The 16,626-nt window shown below is 45.7% G+C and overlaps 1 protein-coding gene across 3 annotated transcripts in view; it reads right to left on the reverse strand.

Moving 5' to 3' along the window:
• Positions 1-16,626, reverse strand: part of RETREG1 (reticulophagy regulator 1) — a 127,372-nt gene that overhangs the window by 37,746 nt on the left and 73,000 nt on the right. Inside the window, exon 1 of one of the 3 annotated variants that reach the window (XM_059416931.1) lies at positions 9,333-9,511. The exons of 1 other annotated variant lie outside the window; for it this stretch is intronic. In XM_059416931.1, coding sequence (XP_059272914.1) covers positions 9,333-9,457 — 125 coding nt within the window. In that variant the 5' untranslated portion in view covers positions 9,458-9,511. Of the gene's footprint in view, positions 1-3,266; positions 4,039-9,332; positions 9,512-16,626 lie in introns of those variants that run through there. One more of the 3 variants, XM_059416932.1, reaches the window with a different exon arrangement.

Raw genomic sequence — 16,626 nt, forward strand, 5'->3', positions numbered from 1 at the left:
GGACGCCTCCTCGGAGAGGCCTTCCTATCACACCTGCCACGCATTCCGCCTTACTAGTTTTAGCCCATATTATCTAAGATATTGGTGTTATATGCAACTCATGGATCATTGAACACATCAAAAAAGATTTAAAAATAAAAAATAAATAAAATAATTCTTTCCTTATTCTTCAACTTGTGAAGTATCTGTCTCCCCTGCTCGGACAGTAGGACCCGTGAAAGCAGGGGTACAGCCCATCACCCTGTCGCCTGGGGCACAGCACGTGGCTTCCCCTGCCACACTTGATAAACACATACGGAGGGACCCAGTGAGCGTGCGGACAGCGGGATCTCCTGCGGATGTGCTTGTACGACAGGACACGGTCCAAGCTTAGTCGTGGTAGCCTAAGGGGCAGGGGACCATGCGGAGCCAGCTCCTGGCCCGTGGGTAATTTTCCTCACATTTCTTGATCCCGTCTCTCTCCTTGGTTACCGCCCCCATGTTTTTCCTTCTCCCCAGGCTCTCCCGGCTTCCTGCTTGGGTTTCTGCCTTCACGACCCCGCTGTAGAATGCCATCTTTCACACCCTCTCCCCTCAGCTCCTGACCTTGACAGAGGCACGGAGTTTGTGGAAGTTCTTCCCAAGGGCGTCTATTTCTGGCAACGACATAAACAGCGAGGAGGAGGAGGGTCTCTGCTCTGTCCGCTCCCCTCCCTGGCAGTCGTGCTCACTGTCGTCCATCTGGTGAGCATAACACGGTGCCTGGCAGCCCCTGGGCCTCCGGTGCCTACAGCTTCATAGCATTTGGTTTCTACTGATTTCCAAGACTAAATTGGGAGTGAGCTCCCTGTCTGTTTCAGAGCCATTCGGGTCACCAAATTGCCAAATGGGACTAAAGTAACATGGAGAAGCCTGAATGTGAAATTCAACCAGAACCTGCTAAATGTGAGCACCAAGAACCAGTCTGGTCAGCAGACCCAAGCCTATAACTGGTTCTCTTTCAGACATGGCAGCAGAGAAGTTATCCGATGGCGTCCAATCTCAGATTTAGCAAGAATAAAATTCCCTCACAAGTGTAATGTTTTATTTCTGGTCTCACTCTAAATTTTCCTCTGTCTGGGGTGCCCTTTTTAACTTTCTGCACAGATAAGGGGGGGGGGGGAAAGAGGTAAAACAATGTATATTGTATAGAAAACCACCAACTGTTCAATGCTGGCATTTATCTCATCAAAATAAGAAGGGGGCAGGGGTCCACCACTTCAGAGGAGTGACAGGGAGGTTCCCATTTGCAGCAAATGTATTTTTAGTCCTTGGTAATAGCTATTATTAGATATATGTGTATTATATATACTTACAGTCTTCTTCTTGTCTGTTTATCCTTTGGAACCAGTAAAACATTCTGAGAAAAAGATCTTATGTTTGTTCACTTCACATCTAAAACAGTTAATTCAAAATATTTGTAATTATCAAAAATTGCTTACTATTTAATTTAACTGTGATAATGTTACATTTCATTAAAGTCATCTTTACTACATTTCTGGCAAATCTCTCTTTTCGGTTTCTAAGATGATTAGGCTCCCTAGATAGTTACTGCAGGTGTTAAAATGCTTTATAAATACATTCAACAAGTATTTATTAAAAGTTCTTATCCTGTGTGAAATTCTATGCAGAGAGTTGGCAGGAATGCCAGAACACAGAGACACAAAGAGATAGTCCTGCTTTCAGAAGTGTTCTCGTGGAAACACAGTTGCAGTAGATCAATCCAACATCTCAAACCTAGACTGGCATCTGCATCTCTCTGAGAATGTTTTTGTAACTGGTCAGTCCATGTCGTCCCAAATCTAGATACTTTTATAAATGTCATCTTCAAGTATTTGACTTAATGTCTCATTTTATATAGAAAGGTGTTTCATTATTAAATCAAATGTCAACTGAGTGTCCCCTTTAATGTACGGGGAAGGAAGCCAGAAGAAATAAAGACTCAAAACCTACAAAGAATCCTTTAAGGAGAGGAGTGCAACTGATTATAGTCAACCACACACACACACTCATGGCTGAAAAGGGATGTGTATCTTTTTTTCTTTTTTGGAGGGAGTGTGATTGACATCAATGTTACAGTAGCTTCAGGTGTATGACACAGTGATTGTACAAGCCTATATGTTACAGGTGTAGCTTCCATCTGTCACCACACAACACTAGGACAATACCATTGATGATATTCCCTATGCTATGGCTTTAACAGATGCTTATCTTTAATAGAAGGACAATAAAATATTTGGACATTCCTGTTCCTTAAAAAATTAACAGTTTCTACTTTTTCTGACAGTAAGACTGTCATTTAACCCCTTTTCCTATTTTTTTTTTAAAGAAATCTTAAAAATTGATTTGAGAGCGTGAGCAAGCATGCGTGTGGGCTCATGGGAGTGGGGAGGGACAGAGTGAGAGACAGAGAATCCCAAGCAGACTCCCCACTGAGCATGGAGCCCCACAAGGGGCTCAATCCCAGGACCCCAAATCGTGACCTGAGCTGAAACCAAGAGCTGGACACTCAACCAACCTAGCCCAGGCACCGCTCCCCCCTTTTCCCACAGCTAGCTCTCTTTCTTCTTCATATCTGAATCTCAATGTCCCTACTTAGAATTCCAGTGAAGCTGATTCATACAAATTTTGTGCACACAGCCACGGGACCAGACATGGAGACTTTCCTGATGGGCACACACCAGGCCCATGTTAGCACTGCCTGCTTCTCTTCCTGGCTCTCTCCCCCTTCTTAGAGCTCAGTGTTATCAAAAACACTGATACAATTAATGTACCGCATGTGGGGGCCAATAGGTCCCCTTGCCAAAGATAAGGACTGTGGCAGAAAAAAAGGGTAGTTAGGTCAAAATTGATATACTGACCTCCTATTTAACCATTAGGAATGTTCTAACATTTTATAAAATAGTCACCAGCTTCGATTTCCAACAACTGCCAAGTTAAAAATCAAACACCACAAAATTCAAGTAAATTTCTGTGTGGTACAGAAGGGGAAACACGTCTGTAAAAATGCAGGCCACCCCCTTCCTTGTTCAAGAACAACACTTACTGGCTTATGTTTCTAAGTGTTTCTAAGTGAATTTTATGCTCCTCTCTTCGCGCTCCAGAAAACTCCATGTCCTGAGCATGAGGGATGGCATTCCTCTTCATTTTAATTTTAAACTACTTTCGAAATGAGTGATAATGTTTTTCAAAAAGACAACTAGCAAGTAAAATAGACTCGAGAAAAAGCAAATATATCTCAGAATTACCTTTGGCCTGGTCCAAAGTCGTCAGCTTCAGGCATTTCTGCCCTGTGAACACACTGACCGAGTGGCTGGCTGCAGACTCGTGAGCTAGGAAGTCTTTCTCTCCTGTCACCAGCAAGTATTGGGGGGAAGATTCCCCAGTCGTCAAGTCCCTTCCTCTTTGGAAAGAAGCTCGCCTCCCTTACTCAGAAAGTAGGTGTTTACAAACTTCCAAAGCACCTGCTCGCCTTGAATGAAGCTAAGTGCCGAGCTATGATGACTGTCCCCTTCTAAAAATAAACAGGTCACCTCTTACTCCCAGTACCGTGACAGCCGCTGGGAACAAGCATTATCTCTTGAGCAGTGTGAGAAGGTGTCACCGCCCAGCTATGAACCTTTACTGGGCTGACTTCACCTAGACCTGCCCACTCTTTCTCTTTCCTTTTTTTTTTTTTTTTTTTTTTTTTTCCTGGCACGACGAGGCACCCATCGAAGGGCGGTGTGGCCGCGGGGAGCCTCAAACTTCAGGCTGGGCTATCAGATCTCCAACTCACAGGAGGAGGCTGGGGGTGGAGAGTGAAATGGGCTGTGCCAGAGCTGAGAGCCTTGTTTGTTCTGAGAATGCTTAGGCACTCGGCGAAAGATCTTTTACTGAAAAGAAAAACACCACCAAGAAACAATCGTGTTTTGAGGGACACGCTGTTTTGCAAGAAAATCTTCCTTTGGGCCATCTAGATTTCTCAGCTCAGAATGTGTTTGTGCACGGAGGAGTCCATGCATGCCTTTGGGCAATAGGACTTCTCCCACAGACTTCCCTCTGTCATCGGGGAGCAGCCTGACATTGGCGCACGGCCGGGCTGTGTGCCTGAGATATTTTTATAGCCTGGCTCATCACCCTGTGGGAGTAATCAATCACCAAGGACCCTCACTGGCTACAGTTTCTACAGGACAAAAATGACCTCATGTTTTCTTGCTTCCAAAGAGGGTAGAAGAAAATGTTGGGGTGGCACCTGGGTGGCTCAGTCAGTTAGACGTCTGCCTTCTGCTCAGGTGTGATCCCAGGGTCCTGAGATCGAGCCCCACATTGGGGGAGTGTCTCTGCCCAGCAGGGAGTCTGCATCTCCCTCTGCCTCTCCCCCCATTTCTGCTCTCCCTTTCTCTCAAACAAATAAAAAAAAATCTTAAAAAAAAAAAAAAAAGAGTTAGACCTGGTCGGTCAAAAGGTACAAACTTGCAGTTATAAAATAACTAAGTACAAGTTCCCCTCACAAAAAAAACAAAAACCTATAACTGTGCTGACCAATGTTAACTAGACTTATCGTGGTCATCCATTTCCTGCTACGTATGAATATCAAATCTTCCGTTGAAATATATTATGTCAATCATATCTCAGTAAAATAAATAAAGTATAGCTCCCTCCTCATTAAAAAAAAAAAAAATGGCTAGGAGAAATATTGACCCTAAAAGTTTTGTATGAAAAGTTGAAATCATTTGGGTTTTTTTTCCTGATTGGGAACATTAGATAAAGCAGTAAGCAGGATCTACTTATTAAGCAATAATAAGCTTTTCTTTTTAAAAATGCCTGCTTTCCATTGTCACTATATAGCAATACTATATACATTTTACATTTACATGTGTGATTTCTAGAACATCAAAGAATTGGGAAGTTGAAATGGGCAACACATAAACCGGCTCTCTTTTGGATACTCTGATATTTTGTGCCACAATTCTGACTATTCTTTAATCCCTCACACAAGATCTAAAGTTCTAGACTTCAAAGTCTAAGATTAAGTCGGTGCAGGTACTCAAACACATAACTCAAATACTGTTGACCTTGAAGGCAAACAGACCTAGCAATGTCCTGAAGATCGGGCTGTGCAGGTGCCTTTCAGACCCAAAGCGACGCACAACTTTGTGAGAAATTCCAGGTTTAAGAATTGACAAGTTCAAACACTGAAAACACCATCAGTGAGACGATTTCAGTACTTTCATTCAAAGTTATCAACAACGAAAAGCACACCAGGATCTAACTCTCCATTTTAACAATTTGATCCCATTAATTTTACCTTTTGTTCCCCTAAACACCTGTTTTACTATTTTTTTTTCTTAAATATCTGAGCTCAGCTGTTGCCAAACTGAAGTTGCTGTTTAGAAAAGAACTGCGTATGTTCCTGAAATCTGCCTCTGGGTGTTAGAGGACAGTTATGTCTTCAGTGTTGTAACAGATGAATTGCTCGTTACTACCATGAAATATTTATTAAAATACTTCCAATTAAGCACTCCTTCATGCATTTTTATTTTTTTATTTTGAAAAAAAGTTTTATTTATTTGACAGAAAGAGAGAGAGAGAGAGACAGTGAGAGGGAACACAAACAGGGCGAGTGGGAGAGGGAGAAGCAGGCTTCCCACTGAGCAGGGAGCCTGATGCGGGGCTCGATCCCAGGGCCCTGGCATCATGACCTGAGCTGAAGGCAGACCCTTAACTGACTGAGCAACACAGGCGCCCCTTCTTCATGAATTTTTAAATGACTTTTTCCAACCATGGATTCCCCCTTCAGGTATATTTGTGTTAATTTCTGAAATTCACAAAAACAAGGAAGGGAAACAGGATGGCACAGGTTACAGAAACCAGAGTGAAACTTCGTAGCTGACACGGCAGGTGGCTTCTTGGCACTGGGCACACCTTCAGCTCTGTGGTGGTGAGGGAGAGTGAGGGGCTGTGTTGGAGTTACAAAGGTTCCCTGTCACTGCTGACCTGAAATCCACTGGACTTCCTGAATGTAAGGTTCACAGCACACACACATGGGAGAGACCTAGAAGGCCCCAGAAGCTTTCCAACATTCTCAGATACTGGAAAAGGGACCCCACAAAGTTAGGTGACCCACTCTGGAGAGATTGGGACAGACTGTAGTACACAGTGTCCTTGTCACTCCTCCACATGAAGAAATAGCAGAGCCCACACATTCTGGCAAAAGTTCCCGTGGCCAGACACTTCCATAGTTCAAGTTTTCTTGTATCAATACTCTTCCAAAATATGCATGCATTTTTAGTAATATACATTAATTTTTATTTTTTTGCAGTTTCATCATATAGTATGTGAGCTAAAAAAAAATCATTGCCATATCAAAGCTAATTGTCTACTTTTCCCGAGGGTCCTTTTTCACAAAATCATTGGTCTGAGTTTTTTCTCCCTACTCTTCTATAACAGCTTTGACTAAGGCTCTGGAACTTTCTATCAGAGATAATAGGAGGGACTCTCCCTCTCTTGGAGGTTACAGGGCAGTATTAGCATGAACGGCCAAGTTGTGGGTGTGGGTGCAGGAGTGGGGGAGTCCTCAGTTGACAGAAAATCACTATGACAGGAAGGTTAATTGTTTGCTAACTTGGCCTAACAGAATTCTTGCTGAAGGCAGGCCAGGCTGATGGGCTATTACCTTGAGGTGTTGGAAGATGAGGAATTTGGTCAGAGATGAAGGGTCATCAGATATCAAGGGGGAGGGATCCTTGTTAAAATGACCTGACAGGATTCTAGATAAAACTGGGTTCTTGAGGGGGTACCTGGCTTCTTGGTCAGAGAAACAGGTGACTATTGATCTCAGGGTTGAGAGGTCGAGTCCTGCATTGGGTATAGAGATTATTTAAATAAAAACTTAAGAAAATACAACAACAACAACAACAACAAAAACCCCAAAACTGGGTTGTTGAGAACATACCTAAGGATAAAGCCTAGCTGCAAAGAAGCTCAGAGGAGGCTGACTAGAATTTGATCAAAGACAGAGTCTGTGTCACCTCCTAAGAATAGGTACATTTTGATTTCTTTTCTCATCACTCAGTGCTACAAACACTGTGGACCCTCCAGAGCCACACCATCCAATATGGCAGCCACTGGGCCCTGGAAGTGTGGCTGGGGCACAGTCTGAAGACTCAGTAGAAAAAAAAAGAATGTAAAACATCTTGTTACTGATTTTCATATTGACTACAGTGTTGAAATGATAATATTGGGGGCATATGAATAAAATATTAAAATTAATTTCACTTATTTTTTATTTAACATGGCTTCTAGAAATCTTAATTCATATATGTAGCTTGCATTATATTTCTGGTGGTCCATAGAGCTCCAGCGCTTAATTTTCTACTTCTCTGCCAAAATTGGTTTAAGTTAGACATAAAAGAAAAACTACTGTGAGAACACACTGGTTAACATAATCTTACCAACTGTTTCAGAAACATTTACAGAATTCTTTTGGGAGGGGGGGGGAGTGGGACAGAGAGACAGGGACAGAGAGACAGAATCTTACGCAGACTCTACACCCAGAGTGGAACCAGACAAGGGCTCAATCTCACGACCCTGAAATCAAAAGGGCTCAACCGACTAAGCCACCCGGGTGCCCCTAGAATTGCTTTTAATCAAAAAGGAGAAGGGTTAGGGATTTACAAAAGACAATGAAGAGGACAGTACTAGAGAAGTCCACGAAGCATTTAGTCTATATGCTAATATCTTCTCCATCCCTCCTCCCTCTAGCCTCTGAAAACAAGAATAAGATCCCTTAACTGACTTCTCCAAGGCCAGGCTGTGTCCCGAGTTATTGATCCCTCCCCTCCTTGCTTCTCCAATTTGTGCCACCAATTATCCCATCTCCTTTTTTTTTCCTTTTTTTTAAAGATTTTATATTTTATTTGGGAGAGAGAGAGCAGGGGGTGGCGCAGAGGGAAAGCAGCCTCCCCGATGAGCAGGGAGCGTGATGCTACGTGGGACTCAATCCCAGGACCCCAGGATCATGATCTGAGCCAAAGACAGATGCTTCACTAACTGAGCCACCCAGGTGCCCCATCCCATCTCCCTCTTACTGGTTCAGGACCCTCCAGAACTCTACCCTTTCCTTCAGCCACAAGCATATCAGGCCTCTTCCAGAAACTGCATCACTGAGCACATATCTCCTAGTTACTGAGCTCTGTCTTCTGTTCTTTCAGCTGAAGGTCCTAACCAGTGGTCTGTGGTCATCAGTCCTCACCAGTTACAATCTACCTTCTGCCCCTACCCTGACCTTGGCACTGCTGTCCCTCTGTCCTGGCGCTGTCCCCACGCTGGTCTCAAAGACTCCACTTTCTGTGCACAGCTCTAGCTTCTCTCAACATTCCTTCTTGGTCTCTCTCGGTGCCTCTCTTCTAAGGCTTCCAACACGGGTGATCTTGAGGGCAAGGCTTCCCCACCCTTGGCCACTCTAATTCTGCAGATCAGGGACAAGCCATGAATCTGCTCCCAGATGCTGCTGATGCTGCTGGCGGGGACCCATTCTTTGTGAACCCAGTCCTAGCGCTGCAACGCTGCCCACCCTCCCCTTCCATGCTATACGATACCCCTAGGAAATCTCTCTCTTCCCCGACTTTAACCCCCACCTCTCTCCCCAAACCTACATCCCCTGCTGGACACACTCCAGAACTCCAGGCCATAGGTCCTACCACCCACTAGCTGAGGTGATGGGCGCTGCCTCTGACTAGCTCATGGCAACTCTTCCTATCTCCTCCCTCTCCTGTTCAGTGATACATAGTAGGTCGTTTCAGTCAGCCATGGTGGGAGCATTTACACCATGGGAATTGGCAAATGCTACAAATCAGCCACCTCACCCCTACCCAGTCTGAGCCACTTGTTCAAAATGTACTCCCACACCACTGAGTACTAACTATCTCAATTAACCCGTGCTGTGTGAAGCAAGGAGGCCATTGAGACCGAGAAGGTTCTCAGGCGTTAGCATTCTGCATTAGCAAACCAAAATGTAAGTCTATAAACGCCTCAAGGTTAACCTAAGGATGACCAATCACAAGCATCCAATAGGCTTTCCTAAATAAGGCAACCACTCGAGCTATAGCCAAGCAAATAATTGCCTTGCTTTGTTTCCACATAGTCTCTACCAAAGTCTTCTCCCAACTCCTGACAGAGAAGTGCTCCTAATCACTTGAGTGCCACTTGAGTCCAGCTGATTTTTGCACACACAAACTCTTAAAAATTTATATATAATGTCCCTTGGTTTATCTTTTAACTCCTGGAAGTCCCATACATATCTCCAAAGAACAAATCCAAAGAGGACTCACCTTCTCTGCAAACCGAAGATTTTCTGTTTCTTCTCCCATTTCTTTCTTTTTTTAGAAAAGTAATCCCTCGTATCATTCTCAACTCCACTATTCTGATGCATTTTCTCCATAAAATTTAGCAACATCTCATCCTACTATTTGTTTATCTATCTGCTATCAGAATCCCTCCCTCCCAGAGCGGGCAACAAACCTTCCTGTTCGTGACCATTTCTCAGTAAGAGTACAAAGTCTGGTAGAGCTAGCTCTTAGACCTGAACAAATTAGTATTTTTAGGTGATATTACTAGTGAATGTGAGTTACATAAGTGAAGAATTGTTCCACGTGGACAACAGGGGCAGAGCAAGGGGAGCTGTATTCTCTCTTATGCACAGAGAAGACTCACCATCAGCTTGAACACACTGAGCCACCCTGACATTCTGTGCTCACTCTGTTTTTCGTCTTAGTGGTCTGGTCTCCTCTGCTGCCTAGGCTAAGGGTGACCAAATGCTTGTGATCAAATACTCCAAGCAACATAGGCCCTGTAAATATATTGTGTGATTCTAAGTTACAAGAACCTATTTTACATTTTTTTTTAAAAGACTTATTTATTTTAGGGAGAGAGAGGGAGTATGTGCCACACAAGCTGAGGGAGAGCAACAATCCCAAACTGACAGCATGCTGAGCCCGGAGTCCAGCGTGGGGCTGGATCCCACAACCTCGAGGTTGTGACTGAAGCCAAAACCAAGAGTCCGACACCCAACCTAGAGAGCCACCTGAGCACCCTGAACTTGTATATTTTCAATGTCATGTCATGTTATTTGTAAATATTTTGTGTGCCTTATAAATCATACACAAATTTTAAATGTAGAGATGCTTATAACTAAAAAAAAAAAAACAAAACAAAAAACAAAAAAAACCAACACCCTAGAGGCCTATCAATAAGGGATTAATTGAATTTTGGTGCAATGAGATTCCATGCTGCTGCTAAAAAGAATGGGAGTGTTATTAAAATCTTTCCACAATACGGTGAGCTGAAAAAGAGACAGAAACAGAAAAAAAGAGAGAAACAGAAAAGTGTATAGGCCCATTTATGTAAAAACACACATTTATCTATTGATGAAAATACCTGGAAAGATATGTATGAAAAAAAGGGAAACTAAGAAGACAAGGAGGGGAGGCTAAGGAAGAAGAAGGAAGAAGATTTTAAAGGATCTACACTGAGGTGTTAATTGTGGTTTTCTTCCGTGGCTTAAGGAAATAATGTCTTTCATTTTATTCTTTTTGCCCATCTGTGTTTTCTGTTTTTCAGTAACAAGTACATACAAGTTACTCTTACAAGAAAAGAATTGTTCTTAAATACAAAAAAGAAAAATTTGACTTTTAAATAGAAGGGGGTTATTTCTGTGGCTTCTATCACTGATGAAAAATATCTTTAAAAAAAAAAATCTAAAAAAAAAAAAAAATCCTTGCTTTTTCACCTGGGAAACAAGGCCTTCTGAAGTACATTCCAGCAGACCTTTCAGGCTTCAGGATTTTCTCTCAAGCCAGACCGGTAACAGTCTCTGTCTTGGAGCAGTTCACTCTTTGGTAGCAGAGAGGTATTGGTTGAGAGGAGGAAGAAAAGAAAACCCATGTGAGTCTTCCGTTCAACCACTGACTCAGAAGTGTTAGAATTCCCTTTCCCTACTGGCCTCCAGTTTTGTCAACAGAGCATGTTTGCTGCTATCAAAGCCAGTATATTTTTGGAATAAAGCAAAAAACCAACATTTTTTCCCCTTAGATTAAAAAGAAGAAGAAGGGGAAAAAAAAATCAAAGGCTCAAGTGACCCTATGTGTCTGTGATGTCAATCATACCACTCAGCAATGAACAATCACAAGTACACAGTCCTGAGAAAGACGGCACCCTCTCTCTTGCTTTCTGGTTGGTAGAATCATACTGAGACTTGTCCTAGATCGGTGACTTTCAGAGCAATAAAACCTTTTTTTTTTCCCCCAAATGCTATAAACAAACTTTAGTATATAAAAGATATAACCACCCAAAAGAGTTACTCCGGTTTAAATGGGGGGGGAGGACAGGGCACTGAAACTTGACCTTCATTCCCCCTCAAAGACAACCCTTGAATCGAGTCCTTGAAAATCCGGGGTTGCTCAAGATACAGTGGAAAAACTGTGACCTAGATCCTCTGGACAGCCCAGCCCAGAAGAGAAAGTGGGAACCTTTTTCCTCAGTCTCTTTTCATAATAATGAGAACAGAATCAACCCAGTTACCCATTTTATCTTTTTACTTTTTTTAAGCTTAGCACACAGAGTGGTTTCTTCAAATTTCTTTTCATCCAAAAATAGCCGGCTCTCCAAAACCAAGACATGGAGCCTCTGACGTCCCTGCCCTCCAGCTTTCTCCTTGACCTTCACCCTTTTCTGGGCTTATCACTGTCGTCAACTGATTTCCCAGCCTGGGACAGTCCCCAGCTGCACCTCACATCCTGGTGTGATTAGTAACAGACCCCTTCATGCTCAGCATGAAGTCAACAGACCCCTGAATGGTGCACCTGTTCAGGCCACCGACTGCAGGACCCAATACCTCACCATTTCTCACCCCTATTTGTCGGAACATCCATTTTGTTAATTTGTGCTGGATTGTCACATCATCTGTTCTGGTCTCAGTCGGAACCCCAGCAGGACCCAATATTGCCACGGACACTCAGGTTGGCCAGCGAGTGCTGCTCACGCCTTCCCAACCCACCATCTGCTCCCGCCACGGGTGGAATGGTGCCCCCCCCCCCCAACGTGGTATGCTGAAGCAAAGCCATCTAGAAAGCACGATTTAGATGTGACAGAGTGCAGCTGCCCAAGGGATGCTAGAGAAGCCAGCCGCCTGGGGGAGCCGCAGAGGGCAGGAGTGGAAGGACAAGCCATCTGGGAGGAGTCAGCCAGTGGCGGGACGGGAAAGGGGGTCCAGGACTGGAGAGAAGCTGGGGGGCAGACAGGCTCATAGGGAGCAGCGTAAAGACGCGAGAGCCTCCAGGAGCTGTGTCCCGTGCCAGCTGGATCTATGGGGGTGTGCTGATGTCCTAACTTTCTGATCAAATACGTTTCTTGACAAAAGTTCATTATACAGTTGACCCTTGAAAAACAGGGGTCCACTTATATGTGAATTATTTCCTGATAGAGTACAGGACTGTCAATGTATTTTCTGTTATGATTTCTTTTTTTTTTTTGGAGAGACAGTGCAAGTGGGGGGAGGGGCAGAGGGCAAGGGTGAGAGAGAATCTTACACAGACTCCACGCTCAGCGCAGAGCCCGAAGCGGGGCTTCATCCCATGACCTGGAGATCACAACGTGCCCTGAAGCCAAGAGTCGGACACCTAACCACCTAGGCTACTCAGGCATCCCTTATGATTTTCTTAATAACATTTTCTTTTCTCTAGCACTCCATGGTAAGAATGGAGCATCTGATACATACAACATATAAGATACGTGTTAATCATAGGTGTTAATCGCCCATTCATGTTACCGGTAAGGCTTCTGTCAACGGTAGGCTGTGAGTAAGGTTTCTGAGGAGTTAAAAGTTATACCTGGAATTATCAACTATGTGGGGGATTGGCGCCCCTCACACTTAACGTTGTTCAAGACTTCTCTGTAGGTTGTTGATTTTCATACCGTGATATGTAGCAGTTAGTGACCACCGGGATCCAAGAAGCAAAGTGTGAACACGGCAAATAACCCTTTGAAGTAGTCAGCGGGTTCATAACAGGAAGGGTTCAAGGGCAGATGGGGGACAAGAGCAGGAAGTGGCGGGGCACCGAGTACAGGAGTAGCCTCGGGAAACACTGACAGGAGGAAGAAGAGGCGTCTGGCCACGGCTCAAGGAAGCCCCGAGAAGAAGACTCTGAAGCAGGCCAGGCGCTGGGACCTCCTGCATCACCTCAACCTTTGGCACCGGCTTGGTTCGGGGTTGTGTCCAGCGCCTCTCGACACCCGTTTCACTGCGCCACACACAGCCCCGGCAAACTTCGGCGTGGGATGCCCTCTCCGAGGGCCTCGCGGTCACCGGCCACTGCCTTCTCTCCTCCTCACTCCCCCGCTCGTCTCCTTACAACAGCTGACACATCCCGGTATCGAGCTGATTCCTTTCTCTCTGCTTCGTCCCGTCCATCCTCAACCTCCCTTACAGAAAAAAAAAAAAAAGAAAGAAGGAAGGAAAGGAAGGAGAGAAGGGAGGGAGGAAGAAAAGGGGAAAGGAAGAAAACGTTTCTAAAACTCTCGGAGGAAGATACACTCTGGTAAAAATTAAAGCCAAGTTTTCTCATTGGGTCAGGCGTCCCTCCGCAGGACACGGCGGTCCTGACTGCGTCTCGCTCCCTTTCCTCCCCAAAGCTCTCTTCGAAGCCTGCACGTGTATTTCAGGGGCGAAGGTCCTCCACAGAGAATCTCTGGTTCCAGGAAACTTAGAACAAATAGCCACGGAGAGAAAGAACCCTGGCAGGTTCCACTGCTCTTAGCAAACCTCAGGAAATGGAACATTTCTCAGGCTGCAAGTTGCAGAGCCAGAGAGGTCTGTGTGGGAGGCAAGGTTCGGAGCGATTCTCCCAGAGTGGCGCACGGCTCAAAACCGACATCCTCTCTTGAGCCTAAACACATAATGCTAGACCCAGCAACCATAAGCCGTTTAACTATGGGTTGTGTACGACGTTTGTTATATGTTATTTGTTATATCTTCCTTACCACATTTGGCTTATGTCAGTGTGAAAACTTATTTTTCACTCCTCAAATAGCAACCGATAAGAGGCTTCCTGGCTATACATTCACCCGGTATTTCATGGAGAAGCCAACCTGAAATGATGACTTCTCAGCAGAACAGTCCTCTAACCGTTAATCATTATTTCCAAATTGGCTTCGAGGTTATGGGCTGGGTGACCAGAAAGCCTCCTTGTCCCTCCTCACCATGTGCCATCTGGCACTCCTGGGGCCTTGGCTGGGGGAGTTCCAGCTGCTGACCCAGCCCGAGGGAAGAGCCGTCTCAGACACTGAAAGAACGTCTCCTCCAGGCAGTGGGTTGTGGGGAAATGGGCTCCTGGGCCAATATCCTACAGCCTTTAGGCATTCGTGAAGAGGAACCAGCTCTTCTAGAAGCAGATGCAGCAAGAAAGCTGAACATCTGCTGGTCTTGATAAGTGGGGGAGAGCAGGGCCCTAAGAGACCTCGCTACCACTTCTCGTGGAGGGCAGACTGCTCCGATAACTCAACGGGACGGCGTCTTCGTCAGTGCCTCCACTGCTGTCTGAGTGAGGATAAGCTGGTCTCTTGGAAATGTGGCTTGACTCCTTCTGGCCACTGCCCGGTTCCAAATGATCTGTTCACAACAACTTTAAGGCATCCTGTAGTGACCTCATGTCTCTCAGGGCACAAGGAGAACCCTGTCTGTGACCAGCAAAGCAATGAGCTTTAAAAGCCGACCAATCCAAATGTGACTATACAGGACCTCGGAAGAGGAGTCGGGCCCAGTGAGGCTCTGATGACCAGGACTCCTCATGGGGGGTTTCTTCCAGCATCCAGAGCTTGTCTCCCATAAGCATACACGAACTTGTTTCATTTTAATACATTTTAAGTTCTGGAAGAATTTCAGATTCATAGAAGAGGGACAAAGATGGCACAGAGAGCGACCATACACTCTCTCCCACCAACTAGTTGCCCTGGGTGAACAACTTTTATGACCCCGGTACGTTTGTCACAACTAAACCCTAGCACTGCGACGTCACTAGGAACGGAACTCCAGACGTCATTGGAATCCCACCCATTCCCACCCCAGAGAAAGGTGAGGACAAATGACACACGTGGAGAGGAAGCCTGGCGTTGATTTCGATCCTGCAAGTTCCAGCTCCTTTTCCTCTTCCAGGATCCCCTCTGAGGCACCATGTTCCTTCCTGTCCTATCGTCTTAGCCTCCTGTGGTCTGAGACCTGCTCAGACTTGCCTTGGTTTCCCCACCTTCGCAGTTCTGAGGAGGATCTTGGAGGGACCAAGTGTTCCAGAGAACGGCCCTCAATTCAGATTTGTCCGATGCATTTCTCACAGTCAGACTGAGGTTGCAGAGTTTAGGGGAAAAGGTCACAGAGGTGAAGGCCCTTCTCCTCACAGCATGTCAGGGGTTCGTGACGTCCATATGACCTCTCCCTGGTAATGTGAACTTGCTCGCTTGGAAGAGGCAGGGTTTGCCAGGACTCTCCATTCTAAGGGTATTGTTTCTCTCTGGCACGCTGCCATCTGAAAGCAAGTCTGTGTCCGGCTCCCATTCACGGGGGAGGGAGTGACGCACAGGGACACAGCTCTACCTCCTGAATGGGGAAAATAGTGACTATAGGATTTGGAATTCCTCCCTCAAGCAGATGAGGTCCCCTCCCCTATTCACTTATGTCTTCAATCATTTGTAGTGCTGGAGACTCAGCTGGCCCCATTAAGAACTTGTCATTTGGGTTACGGTCCAGCCTCATGTTACTGACCGCGTCGCTCTAGTCATTCTGGCTGCAAACTGGTGTCTGCCCACCTGCCCTTTCCAATGACTCCTCTTTCCGCCCCTTCGGACACCTGAAGAGGCCACCTCACTGCCCTCTTGGCACCGCTCCACCTGACCTGCCCCACCTTGGCCCGCACTCTCCTACCGAGCCCGGGGCCACCCACAGCGCGCCCGGGCCCCTGCAGGGTTATCTTGCCTCCTTCCCACTCCACAGCGGCACCAGCCAAGAGGAGACACCAGGACTGAACCCAGCAGGCAGAGGGGCCCGACCCAGGGTAACACAAGCCTGGGCACCCACCTCCAGTGACATATTCAAGACAGGGCACTGTGAACGCTCCTTCTTGGCACAAGCGGCCTCCTGGAGGGGAGCTGGGTGCACGGGAGAGCTACTTCCACTGTGTTACTTTCACTGTCGTGAAAGCTGGGAACGACCTACCATTTTCTTCCCTTACGCTGGTAGAACTTCCAGGATCGAAATCAACGTCAGGCTTCCTCTCCACGTGTGCCTTTGTCCTTACCTTCCATGTTTCTTTCCTATTTTGAGTACTAGAGGAAGTTCGCGGTTTAAAAATAGAAACAAGAGACTTGGCTTCTTCACCTGCACCTACTTTTAGCATCAAACCATGACAACGCCACACACACGGTCCACCATCCATTTCCACAGTGGATTCACACGGCCAGATGCTGCTTTCAATCTGCTTATTTATAACCAATGCGAATTGTTTATAGCAAACTTGGCTTTGTGAGACAATGAAACCACGAGTCAGAGGGACACCATGGAAGGTAGTGACTCGGGTAAGA

Source organism: Mustela nigripes, chromosome 12, assembly GCF_022355385.1.
Source record: "Mustela nigripes isolate SB6536 chromosome 12, MUSNIG.SB6536, whole genome shotgun sequence".
NCBI classification, from domain to species: Eukaryota; Metazoa; Chordata; class Mammalia; order Carnivora; family Mustelidae; genus Mustela; species Mustela nigripes.